The sequence below is a fragment of the Dendrobates tinctorius genome, unplaced genomic scaffold, assembly GCF_039654945.1.
Source record: "Dendrobates tinctorius isolate UK_male_01 unplaced genomic scaffold, ASM3965494v1 ptg000060l, whole genome shotgun sequence".
NCBI lineage: Eukaryota > Metazoa > Chordata > Amphibia > Anura > Dendrobatidae > Dendrobates > Dendrobates tinctorius.
The window spans coordinates 77,582,526-77,605,279 of record NW_027361728.1 but is presented as its reverse complement, the minus strand read 5'-3'; the positions used below and the strand labels follow the sequence as shown (position 1 = coordinate 77,605,279).

General features: G+C 44.1%; 1 protein-coding gene across 2 annotated transcripts in view; it reads left to right on the top strand.

The window, feature by feature from the left end:
• The window catches only part of RHBDD1 (rhomboid domain containing 1), a 141,296-nt gene that overhangs the window by 32,993 nt on the left and 85,549 nt on the right, over positions 1 to 22,754 (top strand). For both annotated transcript variants that reach the window (XM_073579082.1, XM_073579083.1), the window contains exons 2-3: positions 14,491 to 14,986; positions 17,220 to 17,352. In XM_073579082.1, coding sequence (XP_073435183.1) covers positions 14,554 to 14,986; positions 17,220 to 17,352 — 566 coding nt within the window. In that variant the 5' untranslated portion in view covers positions 14,491 to 14,553. The remainder of the gene's footprint in view (positions 1 to 14,490; positions 14,987 to 17,219; positions 17,353 to 22,754) is intronic.

Sequence of the window (22,754 nt, the reverse complement as noted above, 5' to 3'; positions counted from 1 at the left end):
AAATATAAAGAGGGGTCTTCATCTGTCTACAGAGAGACTCTACAGGATCAGCTCAAGGGACCATGGCTCCAGCTGGTGTAATACAGATCTGCTCCACTGCCCATCACTGAACTCACAAAGACATTTGGAGAACCCCAGATGGGACTGAACTATATGTTGTTGCCGGCTGGAGCTGAATACACGTGCTACAGTCGTGATATGTTGTCTGGAGGAGCATGGACTGTGACTACAGACTATACCGGCGGGAGATACCAAAGCTGTTATGAATGAGTCACCGTAGGAGGCAAAAGCAGAAATACAAGCTAAGTCCAGAAAACCAGAGAAGTTGGCAACTATCAGATTGCAGACCCCTGAACCTATCAACACAACTAGCAGTAGCCGTGGGGGGTTCCTACGATGCCCTAGACCCCTCGATCACAGCCGGAGAATTAAATAGGCCTAAAGAAAGAAAGGGGAAATCTAAACTTCCCCAGAGCAGACCCCAAAGCAATAGGCAGCCCCCAACATATAATGACGGTGAAGTAAGATGAAAATACTAACACAGACAGAAAGATAGACTGAGCAAAGACGGGGCCCAAAACTACCTAGATAGGAAAGGACAGGAAGGCTGCTGTCTGCAATCTGCCAAAACCCTATCAAAGACATAAGCCAACAAGCTGATATGAAAAAGGCCCTGAAGCAGCTAGGCTTCAAAAACTAAATCAGCACTCAGGTATTTTCAGAAGACAGAGCTAAATGAATTCAGCACACCCCAGCAGGGAATGGCAGAAATCCAGAAAAACAAAGCAAAACAAAGTCAAAGCACCAAAGCAAAAGGCCGCGCAGCAAACTTAGCTTTAGAGGAGCAGGAATTCAGACTGGTCTCCAAGGATCCCACAGAGAAATCACCCGCAGGGCAGAAGGGCGTCGGCAGCCTTATATCCAGTCAGTAACTCCACTCAGCCAGTCATCATCATCAGCCTCAGGTGTTTGATAATCAGGCTCACTACCTTTCTTTACCAGAAGAGGGAGTTCCTCGGGCCTCAGTAATGAAGGGGAAAATGAACTCACAACAGTACCTCCCCCTTGAGGAGAGGTCACCGAACCCTCAACTACGCCGCCAGGGCGATCAGGGTGAGCCCGATGAAAGGCATGCACCAATGGCATGAATATCAGAGGCAGAGACCCAGGAATTATCCTCCTGACCATAGCCCTTCCACTTAACCAAATACTGGAGTCTCCGTATAGCCAGACGGGAATCCAGTACTTTCTCTACCTCATATTCCATGTTACCTTCAACCAATACAGGGTCTGGAGGTGCCACCCCCGGAACAACAGGTTCAACAAACCTCTTCAACAAAGATTTATGGAACACATTATGGATTTTAAATGTGACAGGAAGAGCTAAACGAAAAGAAACCGGATTAATAATCTCCACAATCTTGTAAGGTCCAATAAATCTAGGTTTAAACTTAGGAGAAGCCACCTTCATAGCAATATTTTTTGATGATAACCACACCATATCACCAACCTTAAACTGGGGACCAATGGTCCTATGTCGGTTGGAAAACCGCTGGGCCTTTTCCTGGGAGAGAGAACTTATCCACCACTTGGTCCCAGATCTGGTGCATTCTCTCCACCACAGTGTCAACCCCTGGGCAGGCAGAGGGCTCCACCTGCCCTGAAGAAAATCGAGGATGAAACCCAAAGTTACAAAAAAAAGTGACTTCAAAGTGGCAGAACTAGCTCTATTATTTAAAGCAAATTCGGCCAAGGGCAAAAATGAAACCCAATCATCCTGATCAGCAGAAATAAAACATCTCAAATATGACTCCAAGGTCTGGTTTGTTCTCTCTGTCTGCCCATTGGTCTGAGGGTGAAAAGCAGAGGAGAAGGACAACTGAATACCCAGCCTGGAACAGAAAGTTCTCCAAAATCTAGACACAAACTGGACTCCTCTGTCAGATACAATGTTCTCAGGAATCCCGTGCAAACGAACCACCTGTTGTAAAAACAGGGGCACCAACTCAGAGGAAGACGGCAACTTAGGGAGTGGTACAAGATGAACCATCTTAGAGAATCTATCACAAATCACCCAAATAAGTCATCCTCTGAGAGACAGGCATATCAGAGATGAAATCCATTGAAATATGGGTCCATGGCCTCTTAGGGACAGGCAAAGGCATCAACAACCCACTAGAGCGAGAACACGATTTAGACCGGGAGCACGTCCCACAGGACTGCACAAAATTCCTGACATCACGAGACAAGGAGGGCCACTAAAAAAACCGACTCACCAGATCTCTAGTACCAAAAATACCTGGATGACCAGCCAAAGCAGAGCAATGAACTTCAGACATCACTCTCTTCTTCCACTGGTCAGGAACATACAACTTTCCACTGGGACAACGCTCAGGTTTGTCCTCCTGGAACTCTTCCAGAGCACGTCTCAAATCGGGCGAGATGGCAGAAAGAACTACCCCTTCGCCTAAGATGGTAGCAGGCTTGGTCACCACAGGAGAATCAGCAAAGAAGCTCCTAGAGAGGGCGTCTGCCTTGACATTCTTTGTTCCAGGAAGAAAAGAAACCACAAAATCAAAACGTGTAAAAAACAAGGCCCACCTAGCCTGTCTAGGGTTCAAGCGCTTAGCCGACTCTAGGTAAATCAAATTCTTGTGGTCAGTGAGGACCACGACTTGATGCATAGCTCCCTCCAACCAATGTCTCCACTCCTCAAATGCCCATTTCATGGCCAACAGTTCCCTATTCCCCACATCATAGTTACGTTCAGATGGAGAGAACTTTCGGGAAAAGAAAGCACAGGGATTCATTTTAGATGTTACAGGATCCTTTTGGGACAAAACAGCTCCTGCACCAATCTCAGAAGCATCCATCTCTACCTGGAATGGAAGTGAGACATCAGGTTGCCGCAAAACCGGGGCGGAGGTGAATCTTCGCTTCAGCTCCTGAAAGGAAGAAACAGCCTCCGGAGACCAATTTAACACATCAGCACCCTTTTTAGTCAAATCAGTCAATGGCTTGGCAATACTAGAAAATTTTGCTATAAATTTCCGATAAAAATTAGCAAAACCCAAAAACTTCTGGAGGGCCTTCAAAGAAGTGGGCTGAACCCAATCGTGAATGGCCTGTACCTTGGCCGGGTCCATTTCAATAGTTGACGGGGACAAAATAAATCCCAAAAAAGAAATCCTCTGTACTCCAAAAAGGCATTTAGATCCTTTGACATACAGGGAATTCTCCCTCAAGATCCGGAACACAGTCCGAATATGTTCCACATGAGAATCCCAATCCTTGGAGAAGATCAAAATATCATCCAGATAGATAATCAAAAATGTATCGACAAAATCTCGGAAAATATCGTTCATGAAGCACTGGAAGACAGAAGGGGCATTAGTGAGCCCAAAAGGCATCACCAGGTACTCAAAATGTCCCTGCGGAGTATTAAACGCCGTCTTCCATTCATCCCCATGCTTAATGCGAATAAGATTATACGCCCCCCTGAGGTCAAGCTTGGTAAACCAGCAAGCACCTTTTTACTCTGGAGAATAGATCAGAAATCAGGGGTAACGCATACTGATATTTAACAGTAATTTTGTTGAGGGCACGATAATCAATACAAGGTCTTAATGATCCATCCTTTTTGGCTACAAAAAAAACCCGGCACCTAAGGTTGACGAGGATGGTCTAATATGACCCTTCTCCAACGCCTCCTTAATATAGGATCGCATAGCCTCGTGCTCGGGTACAGATAAATTGAAGAGCCGACCCTTGGGAAATTTACACCCCGGGCTCAGTTCAATTGCACAGTCATAACTCCTATGAGGAGGCAGAGACGCAGACTCATTCTCACTAAATACATCATAAAAGTCCGCCAAATAATCAGGAACATCATGCGACTGAGGAGAGGTGGAAAACACCGGAGCCTCACTAAAGGCACACCGACAACCCCAACTCACCACAGACACAGATTTCCAATCCAAAACTGGATTATGAATCTGTAACCAGGGAAACTCCAGAACAATAGTATCATGCAGATTATGTAACACCAAAAATCTGCAATTTTCTTGATGGCCTGGGGCGACCCGCATTACCACCTGGGTCCAAAACTGGGGTTTATTTTTAGCCAAAGGAGTAGCATCAATCCCCCTCAAAGGGATAGGCGTCTGCAGAGGTGTCATCGGAAATCCACAACGTTTAGCAAAATCCAAGTCCATTAGATTTAGGGCTGCTCCCGAATCCACAAGCCTTGGTGGAAAATGTGGACAGGGAGCAGATCAGAGTAATAGCCAGAAGAAACGTAGGTTGAACGCCCCCAACAGAAAACGTGTGTGCAAAGCGTTTCTCTTGTTTAGGACAGACAGAAATAATATGCGAGGCATCTCCACAGAAAAAACACAATTTATTACGCCTTCTGAACTCCTGACGCTGCTCTCTGGAAAAAACTCTATCACATTGCATAGGTTCAGACATTTTTTCAACAGGTGCCAACACCTCTCGTGCAGCTTTGCGTTCGCGCAAACGCCGATCAACCTGCATGGCTAATGACATAGAATCGTCAAGACCAGAGGGAACAGGAAATCCCACCATAGTATCTTTTACGGCTTCTGACAACCCCTTCCGAAAGAGAGCAGCCAAGGCATTATCATTCCAGGTAGTAAGTACTGCCCACTTTCGGAATTTTTGACAGTGCAATTCTGCAGAATCACGACCCTGACTCAATGCCAGCAGGGTCTTTTCAGCCTGATCAATGGCATTAGGTTCGTCATACAACAACCCCAAAGCTTGAAAGAATGCGTTCACTTTAGTCAGAATAGGATCATCTGGTGTCAAAGAAAACGCCCAATCCTGGGGATCGCCACGCAGCAAAGAGATGACAATTTTTAACCTGCTGCGCGGAGCTCCCTGACGAGTTAGGCTTCAAGGCAAAAAATAATTTACAATTATTTTTGAAATTCAAAAATTTAGACCGATCCCCAAAAAATACATCAGGTGTAGGAATCTTTGGTTCAGCAGCATGTGAATGAGCAAGGTAGGCGGAAATTCCCCGCACTTCCGCAGCGAGCTGCTCCACACGATCAGACAATTGCTTTATCTCCATTGAGAGAAAAAAAAATTCCCCCTACGGCCTCAGACGTAGAGGAAAAAATATACACATACTTTTTTTTTTTTTTTTTTTTTTTACAATTCTTTCCTGCTATTGAGTACCCTAGAATCTGCGGTATGGCGGGTGATTCTGTTATGAATGAGTCACCGTAGGAGGCAAAAGCAGAAATACAAGCTAAGTTCAGAAAACCAGAGAAGTTGGCAACTATCAGATTGCAGACCCCTGAACCTATCAACACAACTAGCAGTAGCCGTGGGGGTTCCTACGATGCCCTAGACCCCTCGATCACAGCCGGAGAATTAAATAGGCCTAAAGAAAGAAAGGGGAAATCTAAACTTCCCCAGAGCAGACCCCAAAGCAATAGGCAGCCCCCAACATATAATGACGGTGAAGCAAGATGAAAATACTAACAGACAGAAAGATAGACTGAGCAAAGACGGGGCCCAAAACTACCTAGATAGGAAAGGACAGGAAGGCTGCTGTCTGCAATCTGCCAAAACCCTATCAAAGACATAAGCCAACAAGCTGATATGAAAAAGGCCCTGAAGCAGCTAGGCTTCAAAAACTAAATCAGCGCTCAGGTATTTTCAGAAGACAGAGCTAAATGAATTCAGCACACCCCAGCAGAGAATGGCAGAAATCCAGAAAAACAAAGCAAAACAAAGTCAAAGCACCAAAGCAAAAGGCCGAGCAGCAAACTTCGCTTTAGAGGAGCAGGAATTCAGACTGTTCTCCAAGGATCCCACAGAGAAATCACCCGCAGGGCAGAAGGGCGTCGGCAGCCTTATATCCAGTCAGTAACTCCACTCAGCCAGTCATCATCATCAGCCTCAGGTGTTTGATAATCAGGCTCACTACCTTTCTTTACCAGAAGAGGGAGTTCCTCGGGCCTCAGTAATGAAGGGGAAAATGAACTCACAACACAAAGCTGTGGGCCAACCAAAGGTTGGGAGATATTGAGTATCGTCTATGTCTAGTATGAGCAGTGGAACTACCGGCCTAGGGTTGGGATTTCCAGGACTGGGGGCATTGCATTGTGGCCATCTACCTGGATTTGCTTTAAGACCATGGATGTAAGGAATAAAAAAGTTGCATTATAAACCTGCCTAGATGATTATTACATCCCTCAATCTCAGAGCTTCATAGACACATTCACATATACACATGTACAGATACTATATATACAAAGGCACATACGCAAATATACTATATATACACAGACGTGTACATATAGTAGAAGCAGCACAGGTTGTATGTAGAAACAGACGAAAAAGATCCAACAAGTATAATTACAGTACCTGTTTCTTCATAAGTTGCAGAAGACCGACTGGAGTTTTGTGTCCTGCACCCTGTCCTGCTGAGTCCTGTGTGGCCAGGAGCAGCGGACTGTATGTGGCGCTCTATGACCTCCATGTTCCTGTTGTCCCCTCAGCGCTGCTCTCTCTGCCATCCTCACCTGCGAGCCTGTTCTCATCATTGTCGGCAGATGCTGCAGCCTCCATCCTCTCCTTAGCAGTGCGCCCCTGCCATTTGCTGCTCCATGCTCTTATTCAGCCAGTTGAGGGAAGGAGTTTGCAGAACTGCAAGGGTACTTTTCAACAGGTTCCAGGACTCCTCGGGTTCTTCACCAGCTTCCCAATGAGCCAGACCAACCCCTGGCAATATACAATATTTAATACAGAGTTCATGACCCATTTCTATTTGAGAAGGCTCCACCTCCCTCTGGGCCTTGCTGCGGGTACACTGGCTATATGTCCCCTCCTGACTGGGGCTACACAGCAATAACAAGTCTTAGAAAAGTTGTGCATCAAAAATGTTTTTATCACTTCACATGACTATTTTAACCCCTTAATGACAGCCAATACGTCTTTTAACTTACCTGAGATATAAGAGAATAGTCTTCCCATACAGCCTCTTGGCTGCTTATCTTATCTTATTGTCCTCCTTGCTAGGGATTTCAGTTTAGGTAAGCGGCCATGTCTTGGTAGGCTTGCATTTGTGCCATACGCCTTAAATTTTTGGATAACTGTTTGAACAGTTTTCTATGAATATTCAGAGCTTTTGCTATTTCTTATTATAACATAACATTGCTTTACTCTTCTCTACAATTTTATCCCTGATTTGCCCAGTGTCTTGGCAATAACTCTCATGCCTCCTCAGCGCCATCCTACTCACTGTAATCACCACATGGCTTCTCCTCGCATCAGGTCAGCTCGCTGAGCTTTGCCTCTTGTAGCACTCTTCAACACTGCTGCATGTGAATGTTTCCATTTGGCTTTATGGGGGCATGGCTGGTTTATGCAGGAATTTAACACTGCTGTGTCCTGCAGAGATTGGGTTCCCCAGCCTATCCCATGCAAGCAGGCTCTTTATTGGGCAGCTCCTCGCACCACCACTCCTGTCCCAAGCATTGGTTCCTAATCAGTTTGCTTTCTAGTGTCCTATTTGTGCATGTGTGTTTTTGTTTCTCATGTTATTGACACTGCTTGCCTACACGTCCTGTCAGACCTCTACGCTCCTGACTTTGGCTATGCATTCTAATCCTGTGCTGCCAGCCCCAACCTCGGACATTCTGACCACTTCTTCACTCTCCTGTACCTTGTACCCTGATCTCTGACCCTCCGGTCAGCCGCTGCAGTCCCGGACACTGTCCTGCAGTGTTACCTGGGCCTAACCTCACCCTCGAAGGCCATGGTGAAGACCCAGGAGACACCAATTCATGCTCCTCCAGGGTAAGCCAATCCAGTGTGGCAGTGGGTCCACACCCACCAGTGTTACATCCGGTGTGTTCTTTTGTTGCCGTTTGATCCCTAATGTTCTCAAACCTCTGAGGCCTTTGCAGAATAGTTGTAGTTATGTTGAGAATAAATTACACACAGGTGGACTAATTTCTCTAATTATGTAACTTCTGGAGGCAATTGGTCACAGGATTTTTTTTTGGAGTATGACTAGAGGGGGCAGAATATAAACGCATTGTGACAGGGTCACTGGCGCAGTGTATGAAGGGAGATATGTGTCACTGCGCATACTGCTATCAGTGATGTAAAACCAGAATAATTTTTCTCTAGCACGCCACGTGCTGAGGGTTAATTTAAAGTGGTATACATGGGCTGGTTTTTATGTGGGCACCATAGAGTGGGAGGGAGTGTGCTCCTCATATCTCCACTTGCAGAGCCGACCCCGGCATGTGTACGGACAGGACCTGCGGTGATATCTTGGTCATGTGATCATCACATGGTTTTGGTTAAATACCTGGACATGAGTCAGTCTGTGTTGTGACTTGGGAGAGGAAGGACTCCCACGTGGCTCCAGGAGGAGCTGAGGACATTGTGAGGTGGCTGCAAGTGGAACCTGCAGAGAAAGGACTCTTTTGTATTCTGATTGTTTTGTTTTGCGTTAAGCCAGGAATGCGCTGCCTATTTTTTCCTGAACCCTGCTTTGCTCTATGGTGACTATAATAAACCAGCAGGTAATTTACTATCAAAGCGTTCCTGTGTCTACCTTAAGAAGCAGCTAAGCGTGTCAACCCCTCTCAGCATGTATCAATTTTCAGATTTAAATGCTTAAAATATTTAGAAAACCATGTGATATTTCCTTTACACGTCACAAATACTAGCTACTTTGTGTTGGTAAATCACTTAAAATCCCAATAAAATGTATTGCAATTTATGGGTTTAGCATGAAAAAATGTGGAAAAGTTCATGGGGTATGAATTCTTTTCTACTCCTCTTCTCAGTGACATCACCGCTCTACTGGCTCTCCGGATCACACTGTGCTCTGCTCGACTCAAAAGTAGCTTTTACAATGTAAGACTGTGACTCTTGTCGCTACAGAAAAATAATCCCATGCAGAATTGCCATATTACAGTGATGTGTGGTATATACGGCAGGCATCATACGGTAACATGCTTTGTGCCACACAGCCCAAAATACTTACCATGTGCCACTCTCCAGAACTTTGCCATGGCCCATTCTCGTCTAACTCCTGTACCGTTAGTCCGAGCTGGGCTGAAAACCTGCAGGCAGAGCAAGTCCTCTAAACTTATGCCAGATTGGTGCGTCTTTTGTATTGAAAATGTGTAATAATGCATCGAGTATGTGCATGTGGCGACACACAAGGATAAATGATAGAATTGTATTTTCAGGTGGAAATAGGAAGTTGAATAGAAATATATGAGCTAAGTATGGTCTGCATACGATTGTGCAGGACACTTAAACATAACATATCAACTTTGCCATTGAGCCACCGCGGCACCACACAGAAGGCTCGTTTGTTCCATTTATGGTGGGCAGATAAACAAATATCCAGTTCTCTGGTAGCACTTGTTTTGTGAATGAAAGAATGTGACTGTAAGTTTCCGTGCATTGAACGGAGCAGAACAAAAACCATTTTTCTTTGAGTTGTAGTACAGTATCTCTAAATGGCACAGACTCCCTTGTCGCTCCCTCCAGAGATGCACATAGAATTTTAATGAAGCAGTGTCAGCAGCTCTTGTCTGGCACAAATACCAGATGTTCAGTCCTGTAGTGTAACCCCAAAGTCACATCTTCTATCTGTTTATTGCCGCTTCCCTTAGCACTGCTTGGCTGAATTGTTAACGAAAATCTGTCTGCTGTGAAAAGTGGAAAATAGGATATAGCAAAGTTACCCGAACCTCCTTTCATGCAGTCAAAAAGTGTTTAGTTTGTAGCCTCCCAGCTATTGCTGAGACATCACCTCCAATGTGGCCAGATTTTAAGAACTCCTTGGGTAGCAGTTAATGCCTAACCCCAGGCACCACTAGCTGTAAGCACTTACATCAAATTGGCTGATTCAGTATTTATATTAAAGAAGCACTCCATTAAAGTTTTTATCCTCATGATCTATTGCAGTCATCATATCATATAGCACTGTGTACTTACAACTGCTCATTTTACTTTTCTACCCAGTTTATTCTTCTCTTTTTGCTCTATGTGGAAACAGGAAGTCTCTTGTCCCTGCATGAGTCATCCCCCCTCTTGAATTCCTGACCCAGCTTGTCCCTTCTCCCCCTGCCAGAGACTTTTGCAGTGATGACTCATGTAGGGAAGAGAGACTTTTCCCTTTCTACATAGAGCTTAGAAGTATTCAGCTAGTCAGTTTTAAATTATGGGATGTTATACAGCTAATAGAAAACAGAAAAATTAGCTGGATAAAAAGACGAAATCAGCAATTGTAAGTACAAAGTGCTACAAAATATGACTGCAATATACTAAAGGAAGCCCATCACCAGCAAAACTGCTATTAATCTGCAGATATGACCTTAATCCCTCAGGAAGCCACGTGGCTGGGGCGTAACGTGTGTGGGTCCTGGGCTTTCTCCCTTTTACAGGTCTATTATTGTGGGTTACATATCAGTGGTCTTTATGAATGTTTTATTACTATCTAAATATCTCCACTTAGTTACTGATGTCATAACTCTTTCCACTGTTTTTCTTGAGTATTCTACTCACACAGGCATATAGAGTGATTTACTATAAGTCATATATTTGTTGTGACGGATGGAATACTTATGTACAAAGATTAATTTATGGTGCCGTGTACAACTCCTATTTAATCTATACCATTAAGTGTGTATATACTATCCCCATGGAGTTAGTCTTGCGCCTTTAGCCTTGTCCATTATGACATGGTAAATGGGCTTTGTATATTCACTATTTGCTTGCCCTTTTTAAAAATCTATATATATATATATATATATATATATATATATATATATATATATATATATATATATATATATATATATATATATATTATTTTTTTTTTTTTTGTGTTTGGTATCAATAGTGTTGTTTTCATTTTTTTCTGATATATCTTGCATGCATTGCATTTTTAATGGATGTTTGGTGCTTGATATACAGTTTTCTTTTCCATTTGACATATACATTTTTTTTGCTGCATGGAACCTCATCCTATATTATTGTGGTGGTGACGATTTATTGCAGTTTTCTGAAGGTTATTAGCGTTACTAACCTGCCCAGCGCCTGCAGGCGCCTCCTCTCTCATCGCAAGCGCTCTCTTCATGCCCTGTTTCATCTTGATGACGTTTCACCAAATTTCTCCTGTGTAGGCATATTTTGCTCTGCCATGCTGAGGGCATAGCAAAGTACTGTAATGCGCATGTCCCAGGAGCGGCCAAAGGGCATCGATGACCCGGAAGTAAAGCCGGCGCATGCGCGATATAATACCTTGCTCTTCTCTGCTGGGCAGAGCAAAGTACGCCTGGACAGGAGAATGATTCGGGGAGGCTGTTGAGTCCACAGTGAATCTGGAAATTTTTCATCTGCGCATGGACTGTGAGATACAGAAGTCTGAATTCGACCTAAGGTTGCAGTTAGATTTCCTTTCTATTTGTACTGATTGGTGATCTGTACCGGATAAATTATACTGAACACTGACTACATTTTAAGAGGTCCTGTCATCTATTTTGGCATGACTTGTATTAACCATGAATTAATAGTTTGGAGCATATTCTCTTAGAATTCTACATTGTACTGCTAAACATACATAAATTGTCACTATAACACCGTTCAGTCAGTGCTGACAATGTCAGACTATGTAGAGTGTTCTGTCTCCGACACAATCAATGATTCTTAGGCTACTTTCACACATCTGGTGTGTGGGGTCCGGCGAAAAGCCAGGCCACCGGATCCGGCCTGCAGCGGTGACACCGGATGTGTATGCGGCGTCTGATACGACTCGGACACGATTTAAAGGAGCCGCAGGGGGAAGATACACCGGGGGACGATAGAGACAGCCGCCGAAGGGTATGGGGGGGTGTGTGGAGAGAGAGAGACACGTGGGGTTAACACTCAGTGTCCAGGCGAGAGAGAGCGAGATCTCTCTCTCGCCCGGACACTGTGAGTGTTAACCCCACAAGTGCCCGGCGAGCGAGATCTCTCACAAGTGTCCGGGCGAGCGAGAGATCTGGGGTTAACACTCCGTGTCCGGGCATGCGCTGTGTAAAAAGCCGTTCCGGCGCTGCAAAAAACCTTGCAGGGAACGTTTTTTGCTGACGCCGGACGGCTCATGTTTGCCGTATCCGGCAAAAAAATGAAGTGCCGCATGTCCATCCGGCACGATGCGGCGATCATTACGTTCAATGTGACAAAACCGGATCCGATTCCGGATCCGGTTTTCACACTTTTCGCCGCATCGTGCCAGATTTAAAAAGACGTATGTGTGAAAGTAGCCTTAACTGTTCATTTCATAACATAAGTTCAGTATAAGGCTCAATTTACCACGTTTTAATGTTTATTGTTTCCAGCTCCATCTAGTGGCCAAAAGTTATAACTGCATGATATTATGCATTGTATTTCCTGTATTATTTCCCTCCAATTCCTAATGTATTCTGGGTAACTTTGCAAGGTACCATGGTCTATCCCAGCCCCCTTTCTCTCTTCAGTAGGCCATTTCTTTCAAGTCTGCATATTGTAAGGACATCATCGCTTTACTCCCCTTGTGTCAGCATCGGTGGTATGTAATCACCCTCTCTGTATATGATTTCTGTCTCATATTAGTTAGCTTAGTTACACCCCCCGCTCAGCTAGTAGTCCATATGTATGTTAGGTATATTGTATATTTCCATGAACCCAATACTGATCCTTTGTATCTGTTTTCTGTTGTAGTTTTACCACACATCTATACCTACGTTCAATAAACCACAGATTCAACTACAGTCTCCCTTATTGGACCCCGGTATAGCGGTTTAGCTGCTTGTTAAGCTATATGAATCCCGTTCATTTAGTGAGGACATGACATAGAGACACACACTTTATCTACCAATTTCTAAATGTCACTGATGAACAGAATAACCCAGAGCTTTCAGAAGAGATACTGCAGAACGGATATGCCATGGGGAATACAAGACATGTCAGAATGTCAGCGCTAAGGCCTCTTTCACACTTCCGTTTTTTACAATCAGTCACAATCCGCCAGGTTTTGAAAAAAAACGGATCCTCAATTTTTTTTGAGGATCCGTTTTTTTCCCCATTGACTTGCATTAATGACGGATTGCTGTCCGTTGCATCCGTTTTTTTTGAGGATCCGCCAAAAGTTGCTGTCCGTCACCATCCTCAAAGATTTCAAAACGGAGCTTGTAACGTTTTTTTTTGTGGCGGATCCTCCAGACACTGATTTAACCCGAAATTCTTTCTGGGTGCCGGACAAAAAAAAAAAAAATTTCTCTCTCTCTCTCTCTCTCTCTCTCTCTCTCTCTCTCTCTCTCTCTCTCTCTCTCTCTCTCTCTCTCTCTCTCTCTCTCTCTCTCTCTCTCTCTCTCTCTCTCTCTCCCAGCGATTCCTTTAAATTTCGTCATTTTCAGGATCCGTCTCAAAACGGATCCTGTGTCATCCGTTCACATCAGTTGACAACGGATCCGCTTGTCCGCCTTTTTGGCGGATTATAACTGATGCAAAAAACTGAAGTGTGAAAGAGGCCTAACAGGTCCTCTTAAAACCCACTTAGCAAACCTCAACGCCTCTGAACACATCTGGGCTCTGGAACACCTGTCTCTTCCTGTGCCAGATACAAATTCCAGAGAGAGGCAGGGTATATAACTCAAGACACCTTTGCCCACACTGATCTCTTTGCGTTTTCCAGACGTGTTAATACAAGGGTGACATTTTTTTAGTGTTACCTGTGTACATTGCCAAGAAGTTTCAACATTCTAATGCAAAAAGTGAAAGTTGTTTCTGTTATTGCAACACACATCTTCCTTTATGTTTTATATACTATTGGTCATGAATTGGAGATTATCGCTAAATGTCCGTGGCCAACTCTAGAAAGCTGACCTATTTGTGAGCTGAAATGTAGATACGACAAAGATTCACAGCAGCTCTCCACCCTGTATGTGAAAAATTACTATACATTTCTCATGCGTAGTCACCCTACTTTTTTTTTTTTTTTTTTCTTAACTGTAAGTAGCCATTAAAAAAGAATGTAGCCATGTTTTTGCTACCCCATCTGAGAAAAACATAATGTTATGGCAGAGAGCCTGATTCTAGCGATGTATCACTTGTTAGGCTGCTTCTGCAGTTTTGATTAATTCACAATCTTCTCTGGTCCAGATCTAGCAGTTTTCCAGTGGATCCTGCACCAACTCAGTCATAACCCGTTGATGGCAACTTCATCTCAGCAGGGGTTAACCGTCTGATGCTTAGCCTGGATGTTGCACCAGGTCTGGGCACTCATCAGCACTTATTTGCAGAAGGGGACCCTTGTTTAACAATGTCGCTGATGATAAAAATGGGACTATTGCTTCAATGTTAATTCTCCATCTTAAGGCATTTGATTGTAGATTAGCTGTGGTCTTTTTTTTTTCCTATTTAACGTAGTAAACCCTATTATCACCTTATGTGTTCCAGATGCAGATCAGCAAGTCCTGGTGATGTTCATTATTCTGTGTTTAAACTGGATGAAGATTAACTATGCAGAGAAGGCAAAGAGGAGTGAATACTGGGCTTTTATTATTATTTGCCCAAATTTATCAGTTTGGCCTTAACAACATCCCCCCTGTGACGTTGGCAACGCTTGGACTGAATGTCTACCTTTTTTTAAACCCCGTGAAGCATCTGCAGTATGTTTGCATTAGCGTCCATGAAGGTTATCACAGAGGAGACGGGCTACGCTTGCTCCTGTCACCGTTTCACCATGCCGATGACTGGCACCTGTACTTTAATATGGTGTCTCTGTTATGGAAGGGCACCAAACTAGAACAGAGGCTGGGAAGTGTTCTGTTTGCACTAATAATTGCAGTCTTCTCCCAGTTGACCGGACTGGTTTATATTCTCCTGGAATCAATCCTAGCAGAGGCCATGAGTGACCCATCCTACAAGATGCAATGTGCCGTGGGATTCTCAGGTATAAAGTCTATACAATCGTATATTATATATAATCACAGTTAGGTTGGCATTTTAGCGGTTTACCAAAACAGATTTTTAAGATAGTTAATGGTTATATAATCAATGTGGGCTTAAAGTGCCAACTTACAACTTTAATGTAAAAAGATTGTCCGATCCAAATCGATAAGTGTGCAGACTTGTGAATCCCCCCCCAGTGCATGCACTGTGTGCTGCAGGGATTCTCCAGCTTCTGAGCCAGGACCGGAGGGAATGTTTGCGTTGTACATATGCCAGTCCAGTGGGTGTGGCCTTGATCCATACACTTGTATTGCGCGAGGCCGCGCCCCAACTATTGACTCGGCCGTCCAGTGCAGACTTGGACCGGACAACCCCTTTTAAGAGTATTTACATCCTAATTGGAGTAATGGTTTAAGAATTACAGCTCTTTAATATGTAGCTGCCTTTGTTTAAGGTGACAAAAAGTGATTAGGCAATTATCTCAAAAGCTCTTTAATAAGCTGCATGTTAATCCATCATCAAATAAGCAGGTAGAAGTTCTAGAGTTAATTTCAGTTGTGGCATTTGCCTAAGGAAACTGTTGCTGTAAACCCACAACATGCTGTCAAAGGAGCTCTCAATGGAAGAGAAACAGACCATCATTAGACTGAAAATAAGAGGATGGCAGAAATGTCAGGAGTGGCCAAATCAACAGTTTGATACATTCTGCAAAAAAAGAGATCACTGTTTAGCTTGGGAAATCTAAAAGGCGTGAACATCCACAGAAGACAACAGTGGTAGATGATCATAGAATCCTTTTTCTACAACATTCCATAATGCTGTAGATAAGCCCCCGATCCGACCTGAAAGATAAGAAAAATAACTTTTATTATTCTCACCCGTGTGGGGGTGGGGGGTGGGGGAGTCCAATCCGATGGGTGTTGCAGGTCCGTGTCCGGCGCCCCCCATCTTCTTACTATGCCACCTCCTTGCTTGTTTCACAGGCTCCCCGGCATCGCGCTCGTGCGCAGGCATACTGATCTGCCCTGTTGAGGGCAGAGCAAAGTACTGCAGTGCGCAGGCGCTGGGCATCTCTGACCTTTCTTGGCACCTGCGCACTGCGGTACTATGCGCTGCCCCCAATAGAGCAGTTAAGTATGCCTGCACAGGAGCGTGATGCTGGGGAGCCATGAAGTAAGAGGGCGGCGATCATAAGATGGGAGGCGCCAGACCTGGACCTGCGAAACCCATCGGACCGGACCGCCCGCCGGGTGAATATAATAAAACTTATTTTTCTTATCTTTCAGGTCGGATCGGGGGCTTATCTACAGCTTTATAGAATGCTGTAGATAAGCCCTGAAAGGCAGTGGCCGCATCTTATATCGACCAAAACTGCTGACAGGCTTGCTTTAAGGCAAAGAAGTGTAATATTCTGCAATGGCCTAGTCAATCATCAGATCTCAACGCCATCGAGTATGCATTTCAGAGGCAGAAGACAAAATTTAAGGCAGAAAGACCCACAAAAAGCAAAAGGAGGAAACCTAGCGTTTGGTGACATCCATGACTTCCAGACTTCAGACAGCGTTGCCTGCAAAAGGTTCTATACAAAGAATTAAAAATGAACATTTTATTAATGATAACGTTAATTTGTCCAATTACTTTTGAGTCCCTTAAAGGAGGCTTTGTAGAAACATGGTTGCAATTCCTAAATGTTTTGCAGGATATATTAGTTCAACCCTTTACTCAAACCTGAACGTCTACACGTCAATTGCATCTCAGTTGTTTAATTTTAAATAAAAAATAATGGCATGCCGAGGCCAAATTATGGCGATTCGGTCACTGTCTAAATATTTCTGGACCTAACTGTATATATACAACGATATGAGAACTGTATTCTTAGTCTAGACATCGCACACCGTACTTGGACCATAAATAATAGATGTGTTACTGATACCAGGGAGGGTACATACCACTTCCCAAATGTATGCAGATGAGCTACACACCTTACATTCAGGCTTGGATCTATGCTTACACGTGATTTACTTGGCTATTGTCAGATGATTGTCTGAATGGTATATAAGTGGCCAATCATCAGAATTTTGCACTGGTATTTAACTTGCCATTATATCAGTGAATATGGCCGTTTTTAGCCGTAACTTGTAAGGTTGATCTGGTTTTCAGTCATTTATAAACTTTTAGATTTTCAGGTGGTAAAGTACAAAATGAGAATCACTTATTTATCTGCTTACTTTTAGGAGTTCTGTTTGCCTTAAAAGTTCTTAACAATCATTATTACCCTGGAGGTTCTAGCAACGTACTTGGCATTAACATTCCTAACAAGTATGCTTGCTGGGCTGAGCTGGTGGCCATCCACATCCTGTCCCCAGGGTAAGTTGCTGCACAGCATCTTTTTCTTTCTTTTGCTGCGTGGTAGACTGCTCAGGGCGAGCGCTGAAAAGTCTGTCAGGCAGTAAGCGGTGTCATCAATTGTTTTTTTTTTATTATGGTAGGATAAGATAAACTGGTGGCAGGGCTGTGGAGCAGCTGCAGTGACTGTTTTGTAATAGAGAAGTTTTATGCCACCCATTACTTTTGCCGTTGTGAGAGGGTAGAAATCAATTTGTTAAGTATACTGCATACTTCTTTCTTACGTTGTAAGCCAGAGATCTCAAACACGTCGGCCGCATGTGGCCCCTGAGGCTGCTTTTCATGCGGGCCACAGGCACAGGGGCTCTGCTTGATGATCGAGGCAGGTCCAGGGGCTGCTGACGTCATCGCTTCTTTTCAGCTGAATGTGCGCTGAGTACATACTATTAAAATGTATTGTGGTGCAAAGACCATCTCTCTGTACCAATACCAGCCACTTGCCAATCATAGGCCGGCAGCAGACGGTGTGCCGGCGCAGGCAGCTTATGACGTCACTGCCATGGGTTGCCCTGGCTGTGCTGTAGGAAGTGTTCGCCAAGGGAGAGAGGTCAGGTTAGATGTATTTTTTTTGTCTATGTAAAGAACGGCAACATTGGGGACAATTGCTATAAGTAGGTGACCAGGATGGGTGCATTGCTACAAGAAGGTGACCAGGATGGGTGCATTGCTACAAGAAGGTGACCAGGATGGGTGCATTGCTACAAGAAGGTGACCAGGATGGGTGCATTGCTACAAGAAGGTGACCAGGATGGGTGCATTGCTACAAGAAGGTGACCAGGATGGGGGCATTGCTACAAGAAGGTGACCAGGATGGGGGCATTGCTACAAGAAGGTGACCAGGATGGGGGCATTGCTACAAGAAGGTGACCAGGATGGGGGCATTTCTACAAGAAGGTGACCAGGATGGGGGCATTGCTACAAGAAGGTGACCAGGATGGGGGCATTGCTACAAGAAGGTGACCAGGATGGGGGCATTGCTACAAGAAGGTGACCAGGATGGGGGCATTGCTACAAGAAGGTGACCAGGATGGGGGCATTGCTACAAGAAGGTGACCAGGATGGGGGCATTGCTACAAGAAGGTGACCAGGATGGGGGCATTGCTACAAGAAGGTGACCAGGATGGGGGCATTGCTACAAGAAGGTGACCAGGATGGGGGCATTGCTACAAGAAGGTGACCAGGATGGGGGCATTGCTACAAGAAGGTGACCAGGATGGGGGCATTGCTACAAGAAGGTGACCAGGATGGGGGCATTGCTACAAGAAGGTGACCAGGATGGGGGCATTGCTACAAGAAGGTGACCAGGATGGGGGCATTGCTACAAGAAGGTGACCAGGATGGGGGCATTGCTACAAGAAGGTGACCAGGATGGGGGCATTGCTACAAGAGGGTGACCAGGATGGGGGCATTGCTACAAGAGGGTGACCAGGATGGGGACATTGCTACAAGAGGGTGACCAGGATGGGGACATTGCTACAAGAAGGTGACCAGGATGGGGACATTGCTACAAGAAGGTGACCAGTATGATCAAAATGCATGTGGGAAAAAAAATGCTGTTACTGAAAATGTCGTCTCATACTCCAAGGATTGCTGCCCATCAAAGTGAATTTTTTCTCTATGTGCGGCACATAAACCCAGCTAAGTTTGAGACCCCTGTGGTAAGCAATGTTAGACCCATTTCACAGCAAACACCACAGGCACCCCACATTCATAGAGAAGCTCTGAAGCGGAGGTTCTTACGTAGGTATGAGCATTGCCTTATGCAATTGCATATGGGTCTTTCACAATAATTTCACCAATATCGATCATTCCCCATTATTGCCTAGTGTAAGCACCTGAACGATCAGCAATTACTCACTCATACATTTAAGTTGTCTCTTAAGAGAGGAATAGAACTTGAACTCTAGTGCCTCCTATTGGAAGTAGCGAGCCTACAAGTCAATATGGACCCTTTAACGAGCCTTGCAATATGAGTTAGGATAAAAGCCAAATCAGAATCTCAATTTGCAGACGTGTTGTTTTCCCAGAGGAGCATGGAAGGCGTTTAATTCTCCTTATGTGTGTGCCAGACCTGGCATGTCACTCTCGACAAGGAAAAACCTTACCCCTTAGATCAGTCTTCGCCTCCCACCTAGCCAAATCAGATATTATACTTTACACTCGTGAGGGAAATATGCCGAAACACAGTGTCTGCAAATTCAGATTCTGATTTGACTTTTATATCAAGTCATATGGGGATGTAGGAGTTGCCAGTGATCATGGCCTTGCTCTATACACTTGTATGGAGCATTGAAACACACATTTTTTTTCTGGACTTCCACTTCTCCCATTTGGCTCAAATTATTTTATTTAGCAGGAGACTACAAAGGGGATCCAGCCTATTTTTGCTCTAATTTGAGAGTTTGAGGAAGGTGAGTTTCAATGTTCCTCTCATTGGCTGTTGGTACTGTGTGGCATCCATTGTTGCTGTGGTTTTGTGCTGGTGGGGCGGCGCGGTCTGGGGTCATGGGATTCAGTCTTGCAGCATGGGCGCTGTGAGGCACCTGGCCGCCCTCCCTGCCCGTGCATTGTCGCTGCTGCGGTGGTTAGCGCACAATGCTGCTCCTTTAAGTCAAGAAAAGTTAGGGCCCACTGAGAAGGTTCACCGTGACGTGGCAGTGGGCTTGATACAATCTGATCAGAATATTACACTATAAACCTCATGTTCAGTTTGTACATTTTTGCCTAGCTGCAGTAGATCAATGTGTGAATTATTATTTTTTTTTTTTTAAGGTGCGGCCCATGCTCTTTTTTTTCAGTATTTATACTGATATATATATATATATATATATATATATATATATATATATATATATATATATATATATATATATATATATATATATATATATGTCAAAATATTTCCCCCTGGCAAATACAGATCTGTACTTTTTGTTTTTATAAATGTCATGTTTACTTAAGATTCTTGACCCTTTTTTTTTTTTTTGGGAGTCATCTAATGTAATAATGTAACTATCCAATTATATTATAATTTCTTTATTTGGGTTGACACTTGGCTGCTCTGTTTGCGTTCACTGATACATAAGTACTGACCGTTTACCAGACTAAAAGTACATTTCTGTGATGCCTCTATGGCAAGGGTCTCAAACTCGTGGCCCGCGGGCCAACTGAGCCCCTCGGGACAATAGTTTGCAGTCCTCACCTCATGAGCCCTCGGGACAATAGTTTGCGGCCCTCACCTCAGCCGGGATCACACAAGAAACACGGCCGAGTCTCGCATGTAAAATCCCAGTCACACGTAGCACAGCTCATTAAGGTCATGAATATGGACGCCACTCCACTCTCATAGGCGTGGCACCCATATTCACGAGCTTAATGAGCGATACCACGTGACGTTTGACCGCGCGATCATACAGGAAGATGTCGGCGCTGGACCATCGAAGCAGCAGGAGGGGGTGAATATGATGATGGCTAGACAGTCACAGCAGCCTGCTGTCAGCAGGCAAGGCATATGAGTCACACTCACAACACATGCAGCAGGAGCAGCCGAGCAGGGACCGGACTGGGCCACAGACTCCGGTGCGCCGGGTTCAGAATGAGCGGTGGGGCGGTACGGTATATTGCTCTCGGAGGCGGGACATCAGACGGCCTTATTGCGAACTTGCGCCATGCGAGTGTAAGCGCTGCCAGACCTCTAGCAACAAGGAGCAGGCAGAAGAAGTCATGTTCAAAACAGTTTATGTTCAATGTTCCATTCATGTTCAGAAAGTTAAATGTTAAAGAACTGTTAATACAGACATCTGAATAATAATAATATTTCTCTAGTCAGCAACTATGTGGTTTCTTCAGTCTTCTATATCTGCTGTATTATCATTTTCATTTTATTTATTACTGATTGATTTATTTTTTTCTTATGATTTTGTTTATTTTTTCATCTTATTTTGTGTTAAAAAATAAAAATAAATTAAGACATTTGATAACATTGGAATGTTTTTGTAAGAGCTTTTCTTATGGAAAACCTGATGCGGCCCAGCCTCACCCAGATTCTACCTCCAGCGGCCCCCGGGTAAATTGAGTTTGAGACCCCTGCTCTATGGCAATATACAGACGGTCAGGATTCCATGCCGTTGCCTGCTAGGGTGGTCGTCACTTGACCACAAGTGCGATGTGGTTACGTGCCGACGTCACTTTTTTTTTTGTCATTTTGTAGGGGTTTTCCAAAACTAAAAAAAAATGTGTTCCGTAGTGTACAAATTTTAAATAAAGAACCTTACTAGTATATGGTAACTTTCAAAACATCACTAATCACCCAATTGTACTCGCTGTTGGTTTGTCCTAGAAGTCAGGGCTTCTCCTGTAGCTGTAATGACAAAGCCTTAGGTAGAAGTGAGTCTCCTTCTCTTGTGTGTCAGTGACATGCATGGAGGGCCTGACTCATTAGCTAAACCAGCTCCCTTCACCACTACAGCTGGGACAGAGAAGGGGCTTAGCCAATAGTAATGTATAAATCATGAGACTAGGATCCATCCATTTCATAATGAAGCCCACCATACATCAGCTGTATTATAGACGAAGTGAGAAGGTCTTCCTAAATAGTGCACAGAGGAAGTGAAATGTTTCGTCCGCACGGACAAGCTGAATGAGCACGGCCATTATTCCCACTCCTGTGTGGCAGACTGACTCATTTATGAAAAGCAAAGTGTGATTCATATTACATGTGTGAATACAGTAAAACTATGAATCTCACTCGGTGTTGTTGCTGAACAAACATTGCCACAGGCGACAACATTGAAGATGTCCTTTTTTTTTTCCACAGGAATGTTATACTCTGTGCACCAAAGATGAGTGGAAAATATTTGTATTCTTGCCATAATTTACATTGTTATATAAGCTGTAAATGAGAGTTTGTAATCTATATGAATGTAAATATGGTTATTCAATCAGCTTGTACATCCAGAGTGCCAAATGTGCCCATCTCTCCAGCCAAAATATAAGGGCAGAGGTTACAGGAAAGGAAGTACTCCTCTATGATGTCCATGTGCTCTAATGGGACCTATGTGCAAGGGTTAATTAGAGGGGGACCTATGGACTAGGATTATTTAGAGGGGGATCTATGGACTTGGGTTATTTAGAGGGGGACCTATGGACTAGGGTTATTTACAGTTAGGTCCATATATATTTGGACAGACAACCCTTTTCTAATTTTGGTTATAGACATTACCACAATGAATTTTAATCAAAACAATTGAGATGCAGTTGAAGTTCAGACTTTCAGCTTTCATTTGAGGGTATCCATATTAAAACTGGATGAAGGGTTTAGGAGTTTCAGCTCCTTAACATGTGCCACCACCCTGTTTTTAAAG